The following is a 17,561-nucleotide window of genomic DNA, read 5'->3' on the forward strand; positions in this document are numbered from 1 at the left end:
ATAAGATCTGCATAAAGTACATGAAAGTTTTCTTTACTGACTTTATCTTTGCCTTTCAGACACAAAAACCCAAGACTGATATGACCCACAGAGGAAGTTGGTTCATTGATATTAAAGAGAATTTGATGCCTTGGACTCAGGTTTTTACTCTTCAGAGTGAGGTATTCTTCTTTCTCTATTAGTGATTGCTTGTCTCAGCTGGTCAACACACAATGTGTCTGAACATGGCTATTTCTCTTCATGGAAAATTAAAATCAGTGCAAAGGCCATGGAATAAGGCTTATTTTCTGAAGTTCTAGACTGATATTTTGTTTTCTAAATAAGTTCTTGAGGTACAAAAACTTTAAATGTATATGTTTTTAAATTTACATATAGTCTTCATTATGAACTGTAGCCAAGTATAAACTTTTTGTTGTGAATGTAATCTTAAATATATATGTGTATATATATATATGTTGTATACACACATACATTTATGTTGTATAATAATATGTATATTTTCCTCTGCTTCATCTCTTTAGAATATAGATGTGTATTGTAATAAATGGATACTTGGAGATAGAGAGATACTAGAGGGGATACTCTGGGGTTTCAGTGATCTATACTTGATGGCAAATAGATCAAAGATTTTGCCTACCCTCCTTCCTCAAAAATGCCACCTGTTTTCCACCCACTCCCTCCTGCCTCCGTTCCCCTCCCCCATTTTAGTCAGCCACCTTCTATGTAACTCAAGATGAACTGTAAGGTTAGAGAAGATACTCTTGTTCTCTTTCTCAAGTAAGGAGGTTTATTGGGGAAGACAGGACAGGATGGAGGATGAGGTAAGAGGATGGGGGTTTCCCTAATCTATACAAGGAGTTAGGAGGGTATTGGGAGTATTGGCAATTAGTCACTATCAGAGACAGTCAGAGATATGGAAGACAAATATTTTTCTTCTTTCTTCTTCTTCTTCTTCTTCAAACTCATCTCAGATATACAATTAGTTCTTCAGGTTCAGCTATCACCATCAGCCACACTAGACAAAAGTTAGTTCAAAAGCTTCTCCTCCTGCTCCAGAAGTCACCAGGGTCTCTCAGCTTCAGGTCAGAAGCTAAGAGGGGTCCAGTCAGAAGCCTCTCCACCTAGCCCCATAAGCTAAATTCTCCTGGCTTCCTTAGAAGTAAGTCTCTCAGTTCAGCTGCTGGCTTGGCTCCCCAACTGTTTCTCCTGGGAACATTCCAGTGGAATGTTACCTTTTGATTGACAGATGATGTCCTTTGCTTTGTGTTGCAAATCCTCTCTTTTATAGTTTCCAAATGTAATAACAATCAAGAACTCATCCTATCATACACTAAGCAAGAGAACATTCTATTTAGAAGTTCCATATGGGCCATGTGGAGACTTCCAGTAGCATATGCAATATGGATACTTAGACATTAACCTTGAAATGTTTTTATACTGAAAACATTTATAGTCCAGATTCATTAAAAAAAATTCTTTACTGCTGGCCTACCTTCCTATTTAGAAATGCTATTAGGCATTTAAGTTCTGTTATGTTCAAAAAGTATAGTATGGTATCATGTTTGAGATTTATTGAACTCTATTAAGCATTTTATTATCATAGGAATACAATTTTTTAAAAATTTTATTTAATTAGTCAATTTAGAACATTTTCTCCTGGTTATAAGAATCATGTTCCTTCCCTTCCCTTCCCCTACCCCCTCCCATAGCCAACACACAATTCCACTGGGTTTTACATGTGTCCTTGATCAAAACCTATTTCCATGTTGTTGATGTTTGCACTAGGGTGAGAGTCTACATCCCCAATCATATCCCCATTGACCCATGTGATCAAGAAGTTGTTTTTCTTCTGTGTTTCTAGGAATACAATTTTTAAAAAAAATCTTGATTAAATTAAAATATAAAATGAATGAAACTGAAATTCTAATTGTCATTCTTTTTTCCCCTCAATTTTACAGGAAGGTTTTTGGAAACTTAGCCCTGAACTTGGACTTATTTTAAACCTGAATGTGAATAATTTAAACATCTTTCTTGTGCAAAAAGGCATTCAATCCCTAGGTAACTCAGTTTCTTTTCAGTATTCATCAAATGGAATGATTATATTTATATTGACTCTAAACAAAATTTTTGGTGTTCTGCATTCAGAATAATTGTATTTTTATGCTTACCTAAAAAAACCCATAATCACTAAATATTTTGAGATTAATCAAAGGTTTAACATTGGTCATATCTTGATTGTATTGCTGGGTAGAAGATACTGATACAGCTTCAAAATTTTGTCTCTTAAGCAATGTTGTGAAAAGAGGGATTTGGAGTGAAGATTTGGGTTTGAACCGTTCTCTGTTGCTGTTGCCTGGGTGACCTTGAGCAGTCCCTTCATTTCTCTAAGCTTCAGTTTGCTCATTCGTGAAATGAGGTTGTAGAACTAGATGATCTCTGATGTCCCTTCCAACTCCAAATCTATGGTCTTGTGATCAAAAGAATGCAATTAAAGGCAGGATGGTAAACCACTAGGCTCCAGGCTAAACATAGATTTTGACTTAATTTCACTACTTCTTAGGGAGAAATTCGGAGAAGTAATAGCCCACAGTCATGTCTGAATTTATGCCTCTAGTTATGATTGGTCAATAAACATCTCTTAAGTTCTTGTGTGCAAAGCACTCTGTTAGGTGATGGCAAAACAAAAACGAAGCAATCCCTGTCCTCAAGTCATTTGAGGGGTAGGGTATTATAGCATGAATGCAGAGAAGTGATCACTTGAGAAGAGAGAAAGCATTAACAATTGCAGGAACAGTGACAACAGTAAAAGGCTTCATTTAAAAGATGACACTTGAGCAGAACTTTGAAAAGAAGATAGCATCTTAGGAGGCAAAGGCAAAAAGAAGGAGGCAGCCTGTGGTGCAGAATGTTGAGTTCTAGGAACAGTGGGTGGGGCAACTTTGGTTGCAATATGGAATTGAAATAACCCTTGAAACATAAGCTAGAGCCAGATGGAAAAGTGCTTTAAAAGCCAGGTTGACAGTGTATTGTTGCTTTGTTTTGCTTGACTCTAAGTTCTAATAAGAACTAATTAGAGAAGGTTCTTTTGGGACGGGAGCAGAGAAAGGGATATTTAAAAAGAAAAGCATCAATAAAGCATTTACAAAGAAAGAAAATAAGGAAGTTGTATCTTATTCTAGAAATAGGAAACCACTGAAGTTTTTGAGCAGGAGAATGGCATTGTCTAATTTGTTGTTTTACTAATATTAATTTGGTGGCCATGTTGAGCATGAAGTAGAGAGGGAAACAGTAGGATACAGAAACACCATGGCAATACTCTAGGCTAGATTTTATGAGGGCCTGCACTGGGTGATCCCATGTGAGTAGATGACAAATGATAATACTATTATACATTAATTAAAATGGTCAGACCATATGTGAAGTACTATTTTCAGTTTTAGCTGCCACTGTTTAATGGAAATATTAATAAGCTTGAGCACATTTTTGCAGAGGGCAACTGGAATGATACAGGGACTAGAGATGATGCCGCCATCATCAGTTAAGAGGCGATATTTACCCTGACAAAGAGAACATTTAGGGGGAACGTGGGGATTGTCTTCAAGTATTAGAAAGGATATCAATTTGAAATGGATTCAATATAGATTAGATCTTTTCTTGGTATCGCAAGACAGGACAAGGGGGTAGTAGTTGCAGTTGGTCAGATTTAGACCTGATGTAGATGAAACATTTCCTAACAATCAGGGCTTTTCAAAACAGAACTGAATTGCCTTTGAAGGGAGCAAGTTTCCTATCACTGAAGGTGCTCATTGGGAGGTTTAATAACTACTTCTCTGGGCTGTTGTATAACATATATCTGGTCAGGTATATGTTTAGCCAAGTGACTCTCAGAGTCCTTTTAACACTGGGATTCTGGGACTATATCAATCCCACACCTCCACAACCAACCTAATAAAAGTTTCTCTGAGTTTTACCAGCCATCAGCTTTTCCGTCTCTCATTATTCTATCCTGAAAATCATAAAAGAGTTAGTTTAGGCTACTCTAGCTAAGATATCTTATGACTTAAGATAGCACAAAGCTGACGTAAAATCCTTTGAATGCCCTAGACTCATATCCAGTGCACAACTCTGAGCTCAACTCAACCCTGACTTGTTACTTGTTACCAGTGTACATCATGGTCCCTATCCTCACCTAAGTTTTTCTGACCCACGGTGGATAGAAAACTAGACATGGAGTCAGGGAGAACTGAGTTCAAATCCTTCCTCAGATACTTACTAGCTATCTTGGCCTTGGGCAAATCATTTAACCTTTTGATCTCAGTTTCCTCATCTATAAAATGAGGATCATAATAGCGGCTGCATCACAAAGTTGTTGTGAAGATCAAATGAAATCATTAATGTAAGGTGCTCTGGAAACCTTAAAATTCTATATAAATGCTATTATTACTAGCTATTATGTCCTACATTTTACTAATAAAACCAGATTATCAATAGGACCCCAAGCACTAATGCTTCTTGTTCTGGACTTCCTACTCTGGTCCCAAACTTTCACTCTATGTAACCCAGAACTTTCTGTAAGAAGTAGGGATTAGATGAGAAATTGATGGTTCCATCTCTTTTTCCTTCCCACTTGTCTAATGAAAGAGTCTGATGGAGGAAGAAAAACCTATGATCATTAGAAGAGCCCTTCTTTTTCAATACAATGAGTTTGCAATTTAAAGGCAGGAGTTGATAGAAATGAAAAGAACTATATAATTTTGAAATTGTTTTTTATTATATTAAAGGAGCTCTAATATTCAGTAGTTTTTTATTAAATACCAGTCATGCTTTGGGGTACCATTTTGGAGAAGTAAGGATTTCTTTTGTTCTTTAATTTATTATTATAATTATAAAAATTTTTAAATTTTGTTATTCTTTTTTAAAATAAATTATTCCTTTTTTAAAAAATTTGTTATGAATTCTCTTTGTCCTAGTTCCTTGTACTCATTGAAAGGTAAGCAATATGGTATTAATGATACATGTGAAATCATGTGCAACACATTTCTGTGTTAGCCATGTTGTAAAAAATAAAGAAAAAAGTGAAAAATTATAAGAAGTAGGCATTTTAGAAAATAATTTTTAAAGACTTTATGACAAGTGTTCCACCAAATTTCATTTTGGTTTAGAGCAATGACTACAAAAAGCTTAAAAACCACCTTTGAATATATAATCTTTGGCTTGAGGCTAGGCATTTGACTTAGACTCTCCTCACTGGTAAAGAAAATGATTACTCAGTGCTCTACCCCTTCACCATACATACATGTTCTTAAAAGTTTTATTCTGAAAGATCCATTATTTAGTCATTGTGCATACTTCTTGTACCAAAGCAGATTGAAACCCCTGCCCTACCTTAATAATTATGAGTTATTATGACCAAAAAAAATTACTATTTGATGGTAAAGTCACTTTTGAGTGATAAATATTTCTAAACTTAATTATTCTGGCTGTCTACAACCAACAAAACGCCCATCACCAGGCCCATATTCAAATTCTTTCTAGTTTGGTAGAACCACCACAAATTTAACTGCTTTTATGGTGATATAAAATAGTAAGCGTGACTTTTGTATACTATTCTTATATTATTTAGTATCTTATATATTATATATTTTGATAAACTTAATATATTTTTAATCTTTTATTTTCCATCTTAGAATTAGTTGTATGTATTGATTTTAAGACAGAAGATCAGTAAAGACTAGGAAATGTGGGGTTAAGTGACTTGCCCAGGGTTATGCAGCTAGGAAGTGTCTTAGGTCAAATTGGAATCCAGGACTTCTCATCTCTAGACTTGGCTCTCAATCCACTGAGCCCCCTAGATGCCCCCATTATATTAAGGATATTAAATGTGTTTGTTAAATATTGCTTCTTCAGAGTGTTGTTCTGAATATTGTTTCAAGATCTACTATTATGTTTTCATATTTTTCATAGTAATAATGTTCTTAATTGGAAATGACTATTAAGACTTTTCTTTTAGGTCTCAAAGGAAAAGAGAATGTACTACAACTGGTTGCCACATTTCTGGTGCTACAGCTCATTCGAATTAAACTGGAGCTAGAAGGGATAGCAGTCAAGTCCCTGATGAAATTAGATGACTTAACTACTTACAGGTATGGTTTAAACAGAATTGAGTAATCAGTTGACCAACAGACATATACTAAATGCCTACTATGGGTCAAGAATGCTGCTAGTTGCTAGAAAAAACAAATATAAAGAATGAAACAATTGCTTCTTTCAAGAAGCAAGTCAATTTTATAATTAAACATTGATTAAAAAAAGCTTTCAGAAACTCTCCTTTAATTCCAAGTATCTAAATATCTCTGATAGAGAGGGATTTCTCATTTTCTCATATCTCCTGGAAGATATGTATTGTGACCATTGTTGACCAAAGTAATGGTTGGGAGAAGTAATGCACTATAGGTGTAAGGGGTAAAAAAATATAGGTCAAGGTACATTTGTCCCCATCCTTTCCTCCTCCTGACACCTCTGTACTAAAAGACCTCTGAAAGACTTTCCAGATATAAATTTATGATATGATGGTTTGTCGAGAATAGAAGATTTTGAATTAGTGGTTGTGTTTCTACCCCTCCACTTCTAGCCACTCTATTCTTACTCTTTTCCACACTTCTAATCATAACACTATATTTAAGTATTATAAAATTTAAATAAGACTAGCAAGCTACATCTGTCTAGCTCATAGAATTTAGTGCAGTGCTAATTAATCACAAATAATCATCCTCTTTTCTTCCTCCCTGCTGTAAGGCCTTGAATGGTCTCCATTTGATGTAACTACTTCCTTATCTCCTATGCTCTCCTCAACCCCCTTATAATTTGGCTTCTGGTAAAAACCATTCTATAGAATCTACTTTGTCAAAAGGTATCATTGCCTTACTAATTGCCAAGTCCGGTGACCGTTTTTTAGTCCACATCCTTTTTGACCTCTTTGAATGACTAGTTGGCGCTCAATAAAAACATTTTAAGGAAAAAAAATCTGAATTATGTAATATTTTAAAACAATCAGGTGTATTGCTTTCAAGGACATGCAGCAGATGTAGTAAAAATGATTAAGTCAAGAAACATTGGCAAGTAGAGATCTTTTGGAAATGTGTTTCAATAAATGATTGGGAATTGGCACATACTATTGCACCATTACATGTACTATGCAAATGAGTGCTTGTACAGTCCTTGGAATCAATTTATCTCCTTAAGTAGGTGAAACATTTTTCTTATGTCTTATGTTATTGATTTAGCATGGTATTAGTTTAAAAAGTTCTAGATTTGACATAAGGAGAGACCTGTGTTAAAATGCTATCTCTCATAACTTATTGTTCTTTAGGACCATGAACAAGTCACGGAACCCTTCACAGGGTTATTTTAAGAATCGATTGTGATGATGTGTGTAAAAGCAAAAGCAATTATATTAAAGCAGTATAGAAACAGAATATTGTAAAGTATAATCATTGTTTAAGAGTGTGCCCTTTTTAGATTTCAGCAAAGTTTTAAGTCATAAATAATAAATAGTAAGGATAGAGATGGTAAGATGGAAGAGTGAAGCCTTTTCAAGTGCAAATAAAAAGTTTTACCCCTTCTAAGGTAAGGTACCCCTTCCAATTTGAGGTCAATTGCACATGAAAAGGACAGAATTGACAATGAACCCAGAACCAGAGAAGCTGGGGAGCTATCTTTCCCCCAGTCACTTATTTGTCTAGATTCAGGAATTTGGGAAACATCTATATGTGAGGGTTACCTTCAGGTGGAGCTAAGTCCTTTACCAAGGCTAGAGCAGGAAGAATTGTCAAACAGAAGCAGCTGCCCTGTGCCACCTCCTGACTGAGAGATGAAACCAAACTGAGGAACTGAAGCCCCAAAAGAGTAGAACCAGAATGGCTTCAGCCAGCAGCACTCTAGCTACAGAACACAGTAGCACCCAGGCAAGCCTTAGGCTGGGGACGCTAGAAACGAGTGCTGCCTATCAAAAAGTGAGCCTTGGTGGTACAGCTAAGTGGCTCAATGGATAGAGAGTCAGACGTGAAGATGGGAGGACCTGGGTTCAAATCTGACCTCAGATAACTTCCTAGCTGTGTGACTCTGGGAAAGTCATTTTGCCTAGCCCTTACCACCCTTCTACCTTAGAAACAATAATATTGATTCTAAAATGGGAGGTAAAAGTTTTTTGTTTTTTTTTTAAGTGACCCTAGGGGGTTTATTATATTGGCTCATCCAACAGAGATGCTATACCCTATGACAGTGATGGTGAACCTTTTAGAGATGAAGTACTGGGCCCTGCCCCCCTCCAGACCAGGTCCTGTGCCCCTCTCCCACTATAAGTGCCAGGCATACCCCCCCTTACCCCACAGATGGGCTACTGGGTGGAGGGGCGGGTGAAATAAGGAATGTTCTCAGCAAGTGTAGAGAGAGGGAGGGATTAGCCCCATCTCTCTGCTCCCTTCTAGCTCTGCTAGCTGTGAGCTGCCCACCTTACCCCTGTGTACTCCCATTGGCTGCTGGGCAGAGGAGTGGGGAATGTGAAAAAATGTCATCAGGCTCAGTGGAGAGGGAGAGGGAGAGGGGAGCAACTCTGCCTGAGTCCCTAGTAACCAACTCTGGGGGAAGGAGGAGCATTGCTCATGCCCACAGAGAGTGCCATCTTTGGCACCTGTGCGATAGGTTCACCATCACTGCCCTATGAGGTGTAAGCCCCTCTGAGATCACTATGCAACTGAATTTCTGTGCCTTGGGGGAAGTCTTCTCCATCACCCATACCACATCCTTCAGTGACCTTCATGAGGCCTGAAGAGAAGGAGCATCATGCCCTGCATTTCCTGAATTCTGAATTGACCACAAGTGCCTTAATGCTATTGTACTTTAAGTCTGACTCTACTCTCTCCACCCCAGAATTCTGTATGTATTTGTGGGAGAGGTTGCTCCAGGTTTGAGAGTAAAGGAAGAAAATGCTCTGTAATTACTATTCTTGCTATGCCTAACTATGCCTCCACCATTTTATATTTTTGGAGTTGAATTTTTGTTCCTAAGAGCAAGACTTTATATTTATCTTTATTGAATTTCATCAGCTAGATTCAGCCCAATATTCTAGCCCTGTCAGGTTCCTTTTAGATCCTAATTATGTTATCCATTGTGTCAATTATTCTTCCCAGCTTTATGTCATCTACAAATTTGATGAGCACACCATTTCTACCTTTATCTATGCCAAGTCATTGATAGAAATGTCAGACATCAGAGGCCAGACATAGTAGAGTACTCCACTAAAAACCACTAACAACTAACTCTGAGTCAGGCTGTGTGAGCAGATCTCAATCCTCTGATTATATTAATTTCTAGTCCCATGTTCTCCACAAAAATAGTATCAGAAGTGGTGCTAAAAATGTAGTAATTCTGTCAAGAAAGAAAATTAGGTCAACCTGCATGACTTGTTCTAGATGAAGCCATGCTGTTCTCTATAATTCCCTTTCTAAATGTTCACCGATTGTTCCATTCTATAATTTTCCCAGGATAGATGTCAAACTTGTTGGCCTAGAGTTTGTGGAGTGTTGGCATTACTTTTTGGAAAATCAGACTAATTGCCCTTTTCTGATCTTGTGCTACCTCTTCTATTTCCTGTGTTCTTTTGAATATTCCAGTGGCTCAATAATCATATCTACTAGTTCTTTTAGGACCCAAAGATGTAGTTTATCTGAGCCAGCTGACTTGAATTCACCAAATGCAGCTAGGTGCTCTCTTATTATAACCTTATTTATCTTTTGAAATGTACTTATTTCATGATTTACCAAAGCCTCTCCATACTTAGCCAGGTAGGTTCTCAGAAAACATAGTCTGTTCTTGGACAACATACCAGACCTTTCCAGCATGATGGAACCAAACAGAACTTAGCTTTGCTGGCATAAATTTCAAGAATCCTGGTTTCAGCTCTATTCTACAATGAAGCACTAAGTAGGACTTTGTGGAGATTGAACAGTACAAAACAATGCCAAAAGAAAAAAAAGTAAAGTATAGAATAGAAAAATTTAATATTTTTAAATTCTTATGACATGAAGTCTTGCTCAAAGCAAAGCAAAACTTTCAATACAATTTGTATCCAAGCCTACTCTTTAAGGAAATCCTCGGTACTCTTCACTGTTCTCTTCTAAACACAATGTTATTAGACATTCCATTCTTTATATTAGGAAGGCAGTAGAATAAAACACAAATAATCCTTTCTTATTGTTTTAGGCAACCAAAATCAGGGTGAACTTTTAAAATATCTTCTTAGAGATTTTGAGCATTGTTTTTAGGGAAATGTTTTCTACTTTTCAAAATCACGACTCTTAATTACCAAATACTTAGTAGTGACTAATATATACCTAGCTATGAAAAATACAAAAATACAAAGAAAAAATGGTATAAGCTAGGAACATTGCCTTCATAATAATTAGCACTTACAGTTTTAAGGTCTGTAAAGTGCTTTGCAAATATCACAACAACCCAGGGAGATAAGTATTATTATTATCCTCATTCTACAAAAGAGGAAACTTGGGCAAAAAGAGATAAAATCACTTGCCTAGTAAGTGTCTAAAATAGGATTTGAACTCAGAACCTCCTGACTTCAGCTCTAACACTTTATTGCAACACCAAGCTGCTTCTATTCATTTGCAGGTAGGGAGACAGAGTTAACAGACGAAATAGCTCATAATAATAATAATAATATATTTCCATAATACTTTTAAGTTTGTAAAGTATTTAGCAGACATTTCTCACAACAATATTGTGAGGTACATGATGCAGACTTTACCCCTATTTATAGATGAAATTGACACTTGAGAGATTAAGTGCTTACCCCAGTCATATAGCTAACAATTCTCTGAGGCTGGATTTGAATACAGCTCTATGACTGCAGATGTAGCACATTACCAATAACCATATTTCCTCTCTAGTAAACCATCTTTAAATGTTAGCTTGTTATTTTAGTTTGAATTACAGTGTGAATTTAGGTAAAGGAGGAAGTCAATATAGGCTCGAACATTCTGGGAAAGATTAACAGAGAAGGTATTTTTTGAGTTTTGGCCTTGAGTTATTTGAAATGGGTAGGATATGAGGAAAGGAAAAGATCTTGGAAGGGTGCTCTGGGCAATGATAATAGATATAGGAATAAGAAGGACTATGCTAGGAATAAGACCTAAACGTGCAAGCATCTTTGTTATTAGGAAAGGATATGAAAAATAGGCAAAAGAATTTGGTTATTTGCTTGGAAATAGTACTTTCAACTAGATGTTTTTGTTAAATGTATAAACAGTATTCCTAATGCTTTCATTTCATATGCTTTCTTGTAAGCCATAAGCCTGGCTTCATGTATAGCCAGATATAAAGGTCTAACAGTCCCATTTATTCTTAGATCCTGTGCCATATCTTGGAGTTTTGATGCAGTAAAAAAAGCAGTGGAGTGGGTAAGAAGAACAGAAGCACAATATCCATCTCTTTGCTCTCGGCTGGAGTTGGGCAAAGACTGGGACTCTTCCACCAAGCAGTTGTTGGGAATTCAGCCAATAAGCACCAGATCTCCTCTTTACAAAGTGCTTAATTGTAGTCAAGACTAAAGTTTGTCAAATTGTATTTGAAGCTTTTTCTTGTTTGGGTATATAAAGTACAGTTATTGAATAGAAAATTACTAAAATGTAATATGTTATATTCAGCTCACAAGACAGTCATTTGAAAATCATGTAACTTTATAATAAGCACATGCTATCTGTTGGCAACAAAAGAGGAATAATTATGATATAGAAAATTTAGTGTTTAACTCACTTTGATATTTTGATGGGATTAATTCTTTGATTTGAGTGCTTAACTGCTTAATTTTAACTAACAAACATTTGTAAAATTCGTTAAGTTTATCTAAAGGAAATCATTGTTTACTGAGTTAGAAAAGGGATAGTGAATATGTCATACTTAGGATTAAGATCTCAAAAATAAAAAATGTTCACTCTATAGAAATGTAGAAATTCAATTATTATAATCAACTCAACATTTGAAATAATCTATTCTTTCAGAATTCTTCTGTACTTCCATATGATTTAATTTTTGTTTCCCACTAAGTTATTGAGTTGTGATGCAGTAAGCACTAAAAAATTATCATTCCCATTTTACAGAAAAGGAAACTGAAATACAGAGAAGGTGAGTGACTTGTACTAACAAGTGGCAGAATTAGGAGTTCAACCCATGTCTTCTGTAGTCAAATAATGCCTTATGTTCAAAAGTTAACCCCCACCCCAACAAACCACAACTCTCAACAAAAATAAGTAAACATACACATAAAGAAAAAGTAAAATTAATGTGTTTTTTTTTAATGAGCCACAAGCATTTAACAAGGTAGCAGTAAGTAAATGAACAAATCTTTTTTTTAAGCTCTTTTTTTTTTGTATCCACTAAGTCTACCTGAAGTTCTACTTCCTCTGGCCTTATTTTCTTTTTTTTATGCTATTGTAGTCATTTCATGTACAGTTTGATTCTGCTGCTCTGGCTTTGGCATAATGGATAAAGAGTCTATGTCAGAAGTAGATCTGGAAAACTTGAGTTTATGGGACGATCAAATGTAACTGACTGCTACTAAAAGTAGCATAAAGATCCAGGACAACTCTGAGGGACTTATGAGAAAGAATGCTATCCACAGCTAGAGAAAGAACTGTGGGAATAGAAATTCAGAAGAAAACATATGATTTATCACTTGTTTATATGGGTATAGGATTTGGGATTTTTGTTTTGTTTTGTTTTTTGAAAATTGTATTTAATTAGATGATTTAGAATATTTTTCCGTGGTTACAAGTCTCGTGTTCTTTCCCTCCCCGCCCAGGGATTTTGATTTTAAGAGATTACTCTATTACAAAAATGAATAATATGGAAATAGGATTTGAGTGATTATATATATATAATCTGGTGAAACTGCTTGTCAGCTCCAGGAGTGGGAAGAGAATAGGGGAGAGAAATAATAAGAAACATGAACCATGGAAGAAAATTTAAAAATAAAATAAAATAAATTTTAAAATACTTTATTGCTAAAATAAATTCCAACCATCTTCTGAGTCTTCATTAAATTGTAATTGTTTTGCTGATTGGAGGATCTTGTCTTAATGTTGATGGCTATTGAATGATCCATGTGAGGGCCTAATTTTTCACTTATCTCAGCTTTAGACAAGTCTTCCTCACTTAGCTTATCATTTCTAGCTTTTGATGTAAAGTAAGAGTCATGTGACTCTTCCTTTCACTTATTGTAGGGTAATTAATTGCCCTAATTTCAATATTTTGGTCCTCTGCTTCTTCCCATTTAACTCCTTCAATAAACCTTTAAACACACTGTGGGTATCCTTGTTTCTTTTCTATTAGCACAATATCATTATGATGAATATTTTTTAGCCAGTCTGAAAGAAAACAAAGAGGCAAAGCTCCAAAGCAAATAAGTTTATTGAGAGAGATGGGGTTCCTCAGCAAATCTGGGTCATTAGACTTCCTTTCACCTAAAACCCTTGAATGAGGGTTTTCCATCTGTTATATCTCCTAACACTTCCTCATGCTAGACTTCTAGGGGACAGGTCATAGGGCCCAAGGCCATTCTCTACCCCACCCCACCCCTCTTCCCTCAGACAGGCCCTAGATGTGAAAGACCTATGTCTTAGAGGATAAGTATATATATAAAACCACTTGTATAGTGGTTTTACTTATAGCACCTGTTCAGAGATCATCACCCATAGGTCTTTCCCTGGGAGGACACTCAAAGGGCATAGCCTTCACATCTTTCACTTAGAGAGTGTATAGTGGGCATTGCCTCCCACAAATGAGTCACACCTTCCACTCTGGATACACTGGCCTTCTGCTTATGTGGAGTCACAACCTATTGCAACATGCTGGTTTATAGAAAATTACAGTATAAAAAAAGAAGTAGCTAAATATACTGTATTAGTGTAATAGCTAATGCCTTAGTTTTCACTTATAACCCTATAAAGTAATTATAATTCTATTATATATATATATATATATATATATATATATATATATATAGTCTATGGGACTTCTGCTTTTGGGGGTTTCTTTCAAGAGGTGATTAATGGTTTCTTTCTATTTTTACTTCCAATGTATCTGGGTAGTTTTCATTTCCGGTTTCTTGAACTATGTCTAGGTTTGTTTGTCTGTTTGATTTGTGGGGGGTTATGGTTTTCAGGGAATCTAGTGAGTCTTATTCCTTGACTTGTCTTCTAGATTGGTTTTTATTATCAGCTCTCTTACCTTTCCTTTGACATTTTTTCAGTTTATTTTGTTCTCATATTTCTTCCTATTTCATGCAATCATTAATTTCTGTTTAGTCTTTCCTAGTTTTCAGGCATCTGCTACTTGGGTAAGGCATACTACTTTCTCTTCTAAGATATTTATTCTCTTTCCAATTCTTTCCTCAAGAGCTTTGGCTTTTTTTTTTTAATCTCTTGCTTGCTTCATCTCTTCTAGATATACATGTATTCCTTGTGAATAGCCCATTATTTTTTTCTTTTGAGCTGCTCACAGTTGCTAGCTACTTGTTCCTTCCTTTAAGGAATCTTTAGGTTTGCAATAATTTTTTGTACTAGTTAATGTTTTCTTTGTTTTACCTTTATACCTTTAGTTCCTGAATTATGGCTTTGTTCCAGGACCAGGTTTGTCTGTCTGTTTTGGGGTAGGATGGTTGGCCCTGTTTGTTGACCCTGAGTATCCTGATTTCCTGCACTGATCTCTACCTCTTAGACGTTGGACCTTTATGATCTTTGAGGTTCAGTATGCTGGATCTTCAGTGCCCTCTTTGACATCTCTGGACAGTGTTAGCAACATCAGAACCATGGAATATCTTGGTCTGAGCTTTGATTGCACTGGTCACAGCTACTTCCTACATTCCAAAGCATCCATCCTGGAGCTATCTGAGCAATGTGGGGATGGACAGGGAATTTTCTGAAGGGTACCCTTTGTTCTTACTACTCTGGAACTAGATTGACCCCTTTGTTTTTGCAGTATACACGTATCTTTGTTCACTATACCACTGAGGAGGCAATAGGTTTCTTTGCCTTCCCTTGCTCTGGCTTTGCTAAGTGCCATAGTTTAGTAAGAACATTGATGAGCTGGAGATTATCTAAAGGAAGGCAATCAAAGTGGTGGTTGAATTCATGCTAACTATAAGTCAGTTGAAGAAACTGTGAATTAATTTAGTCTGGAGACATATAAATGGTACAGTGGATAGAGTCTGGGCCTAGAGTTGGGAAGATGAATTCAAATCAAGCCTCAGACTCCAGCAAGTCATTTAAACTGGCTGCATTAGTTTCCTCAGTTGTTAATAATAGTACCTCCCTTTTGGAGTTGTGAGGATTAAATGAGATACTTATAAAGTGGTTAGCATAGCCCCTGGCACATGGTAGGCCCTTTATTCAGGGATGTAATACTTGTCATAAAATATCTAAAGATTTGTCATGTGGAAGAAAAATGAAACCTGTTCTGTTTGGTCCTAGGATGTAGAGTTGAAAGGCAATGGGTAAAAGTTGCAAATGTAGCAAATTTAAGCTTCATGTCAGAAGAAGGGAAAAAAACAAAACCTCTTACGAAGACTATCCAAAAATGAAATGGGCTGTTTTGGGACACCATGGGTTTCTTCTTACTTGAGAACTTTAAGCAAATGTTGGATGATAACTTACTTGCCAACTCTAATTTAAAGCTTTTTCCCCCTCAGGGACCAATTGAACTAGATAGCCACTGAGAAACCTCCTTGAAAATTCTGTAATGCTATAAAATAATTATTTTCATTAAAGTAATTATTGCATTTATATTTTTATGGACATTTCCAACTATTGAATCTTATTAACATCTTAACCTGAGATTTTTTTAGGTACACTCAGTTCCTTCTTAATTTCATTTCCTCCTTGAATTCCTTCAGTATGCCCATGAAATAGTTCTTTTTTCAGATTAGGATTTTCAAAATAGAGTAAATTGCTCATAATTCTCCTATCCAATTAAATTCCTAGTTTTGGTAGTAGATGTATGTCCAAAAGAGTAATTCTGTGGCAAATTCGTTTCAATGCCAGGGAACAAAGAAGAAAGCCCACAACAACAACAACAAAATTTATGTATCCAAACAATCATAGAGGATATTCTTTACAGCAATATGGAGTGTTAAAGCAAGAGATGACTTAACCCTCTAAATCTTCACCCATCACAATGTAGGGGAACAGGATAGCACCTCACAAAGATATTCCAATTGTACAGGAAAGGTCTTATCACTTGACTTTCCATAGTCAATTTCTCTCACTTTCTGGCAGTCTAAAGCAAGGACTGGTGGGGAAACAAGACTTTTTCCGTTGCCTCTGCTCCCCAATGTGATATAACTCTTATTTCTATTGAGGTAGTTTCTAGACTAAGCCATGAGGTAGGTGAAGTGAATTATTTGATTAATATGTACTTAAGGACTTCTTTTCAGTACTTTTATGTTGAGGTGTCTTGAATCTGTGAAATGGCAAGCAAGGAAAGGGCCAAAGCTACAATACCACTGCCTCCAATATAATATTACATATATATATATATATATGTATATATATATGTGTATATATACATATATATACACACACACACAAAATACATTTTATTATATCTTTTGTTCTAGCTTCTTTTCTGCTGTTATTGTCAAGTATATTTTTATCCTGCCTGAACCATCTCCCCTTCTCTTAATGAAGAGTATTTTCTCACTGTGTCAGATTCCTTTTGTTTATTTTTTGGAGCATTTTTTCCCTAAAATCTTTTTTTAAAAGTTTCAGAGAATTTTATTCCTTTTTGGAATTTGTTGATGTGCTTAATGATATCAAGATACTAGAATCTTAAATGAGATAAGTTGGAAAATGTTTTGCAAATCTTAAAGCCCTCAGTACATGCTATTGTTATTATCATCTTCCTGGAAGTTCTTGTCATTTAACTAACTGTGATATTCATGCATTTACTTTGTACTGCCTTTATTTGAGTCCTACTCCAAGTACTCAGAGGTCATGGAGTTCTCAAAGGCTATGCTTGCAGTGCCTAGATATGGCAGGTCTTACCAACTGGAATGACTCTCATTCCAGTCCTACCAAAAGCTCTTTCCTACAACTCTTTGTGCTTCATACATTTATCTTATTTTGTAGGGGGAAGTAGTATAATTCCCATGTAGATTTTGTACATCTACATGGATTTGTCTAGGTACATCCAGCCTTCTCAAAGGGATATTTTGATTCTTGCCTTGAGCAGAAGCAGGGGTTGGTCATTCTGCTCTCCTTAGAGAAAGATTATTAGGTTGGAATTAAATCTGCACTCTTAAGTGTAAGGACAGCAAAGTGGTATAGTGAATAGAGCCCTCAGCTTGGAACTGGGAAGCTTCATCTTCATGAGTTCAAATCCAGATTCAGACACTAGCTGTGTGACCCTAGTTAAGTCTCTTAACCCTGTTTGCCTCAGTTTCTCATCTCTAAAATGAACTGGAGAAGTGTTTTTCCAAAAAAAAAAAAACCCAA

The 17,561-nt window shown here is 35.9% G+C and overlaps 1 protein-coding gene across 2 annotated transcripts in view; it reads left to right on the forward strand.

The window, feature by feature from the left end:
- The window catches only part of PARP4 (poly(ADP-ribose) polymerase family member 4), a 115,504-nt gene extending 102,132 nt beyond the window's left edge, over positions 1-13,372 (forward strand). For both annotated transcript variants that reach the window (XM_056794659.1, XM_056794660.1), the window contains exons 32-35: positions 60-161; positions 1,959-2,058; positions 6,011-6,143; positions 11,420-13,372. In XM_056794659.1, coding sequence (XP_056650637.1) covers positions 60-161; positions 1,959-2,058; positions 6,011-6,143; positions 11,420-11,621 — 537 coding nt within the window. In that variant the 3' untranslated portion in view covers positions 11,622-13,372. The remainder of the gene's footprint in view (positions 1-59; positions 162-1,958; positions 2,059-6,010; positions 6,144-11,419) is intronic.
- Positions 13,373-17,561: the final 4,189 nt, after the last annotated feature.

This window comes from Monodelphis domestica, chromosome 4, assembly GCF_027887165.1.
Source record: "Monodelphis domestica isolate mMonDom1 chromosome 4, mMonDom1.pri, whole genome shotgun sequence".
NCBI classification, from domain to species: Eukaryota; Metazoa; Chordata; class Mammalia; order Didelphimorphia; family Didelphidae; genus Monodelphis; species Monodelphis domestica.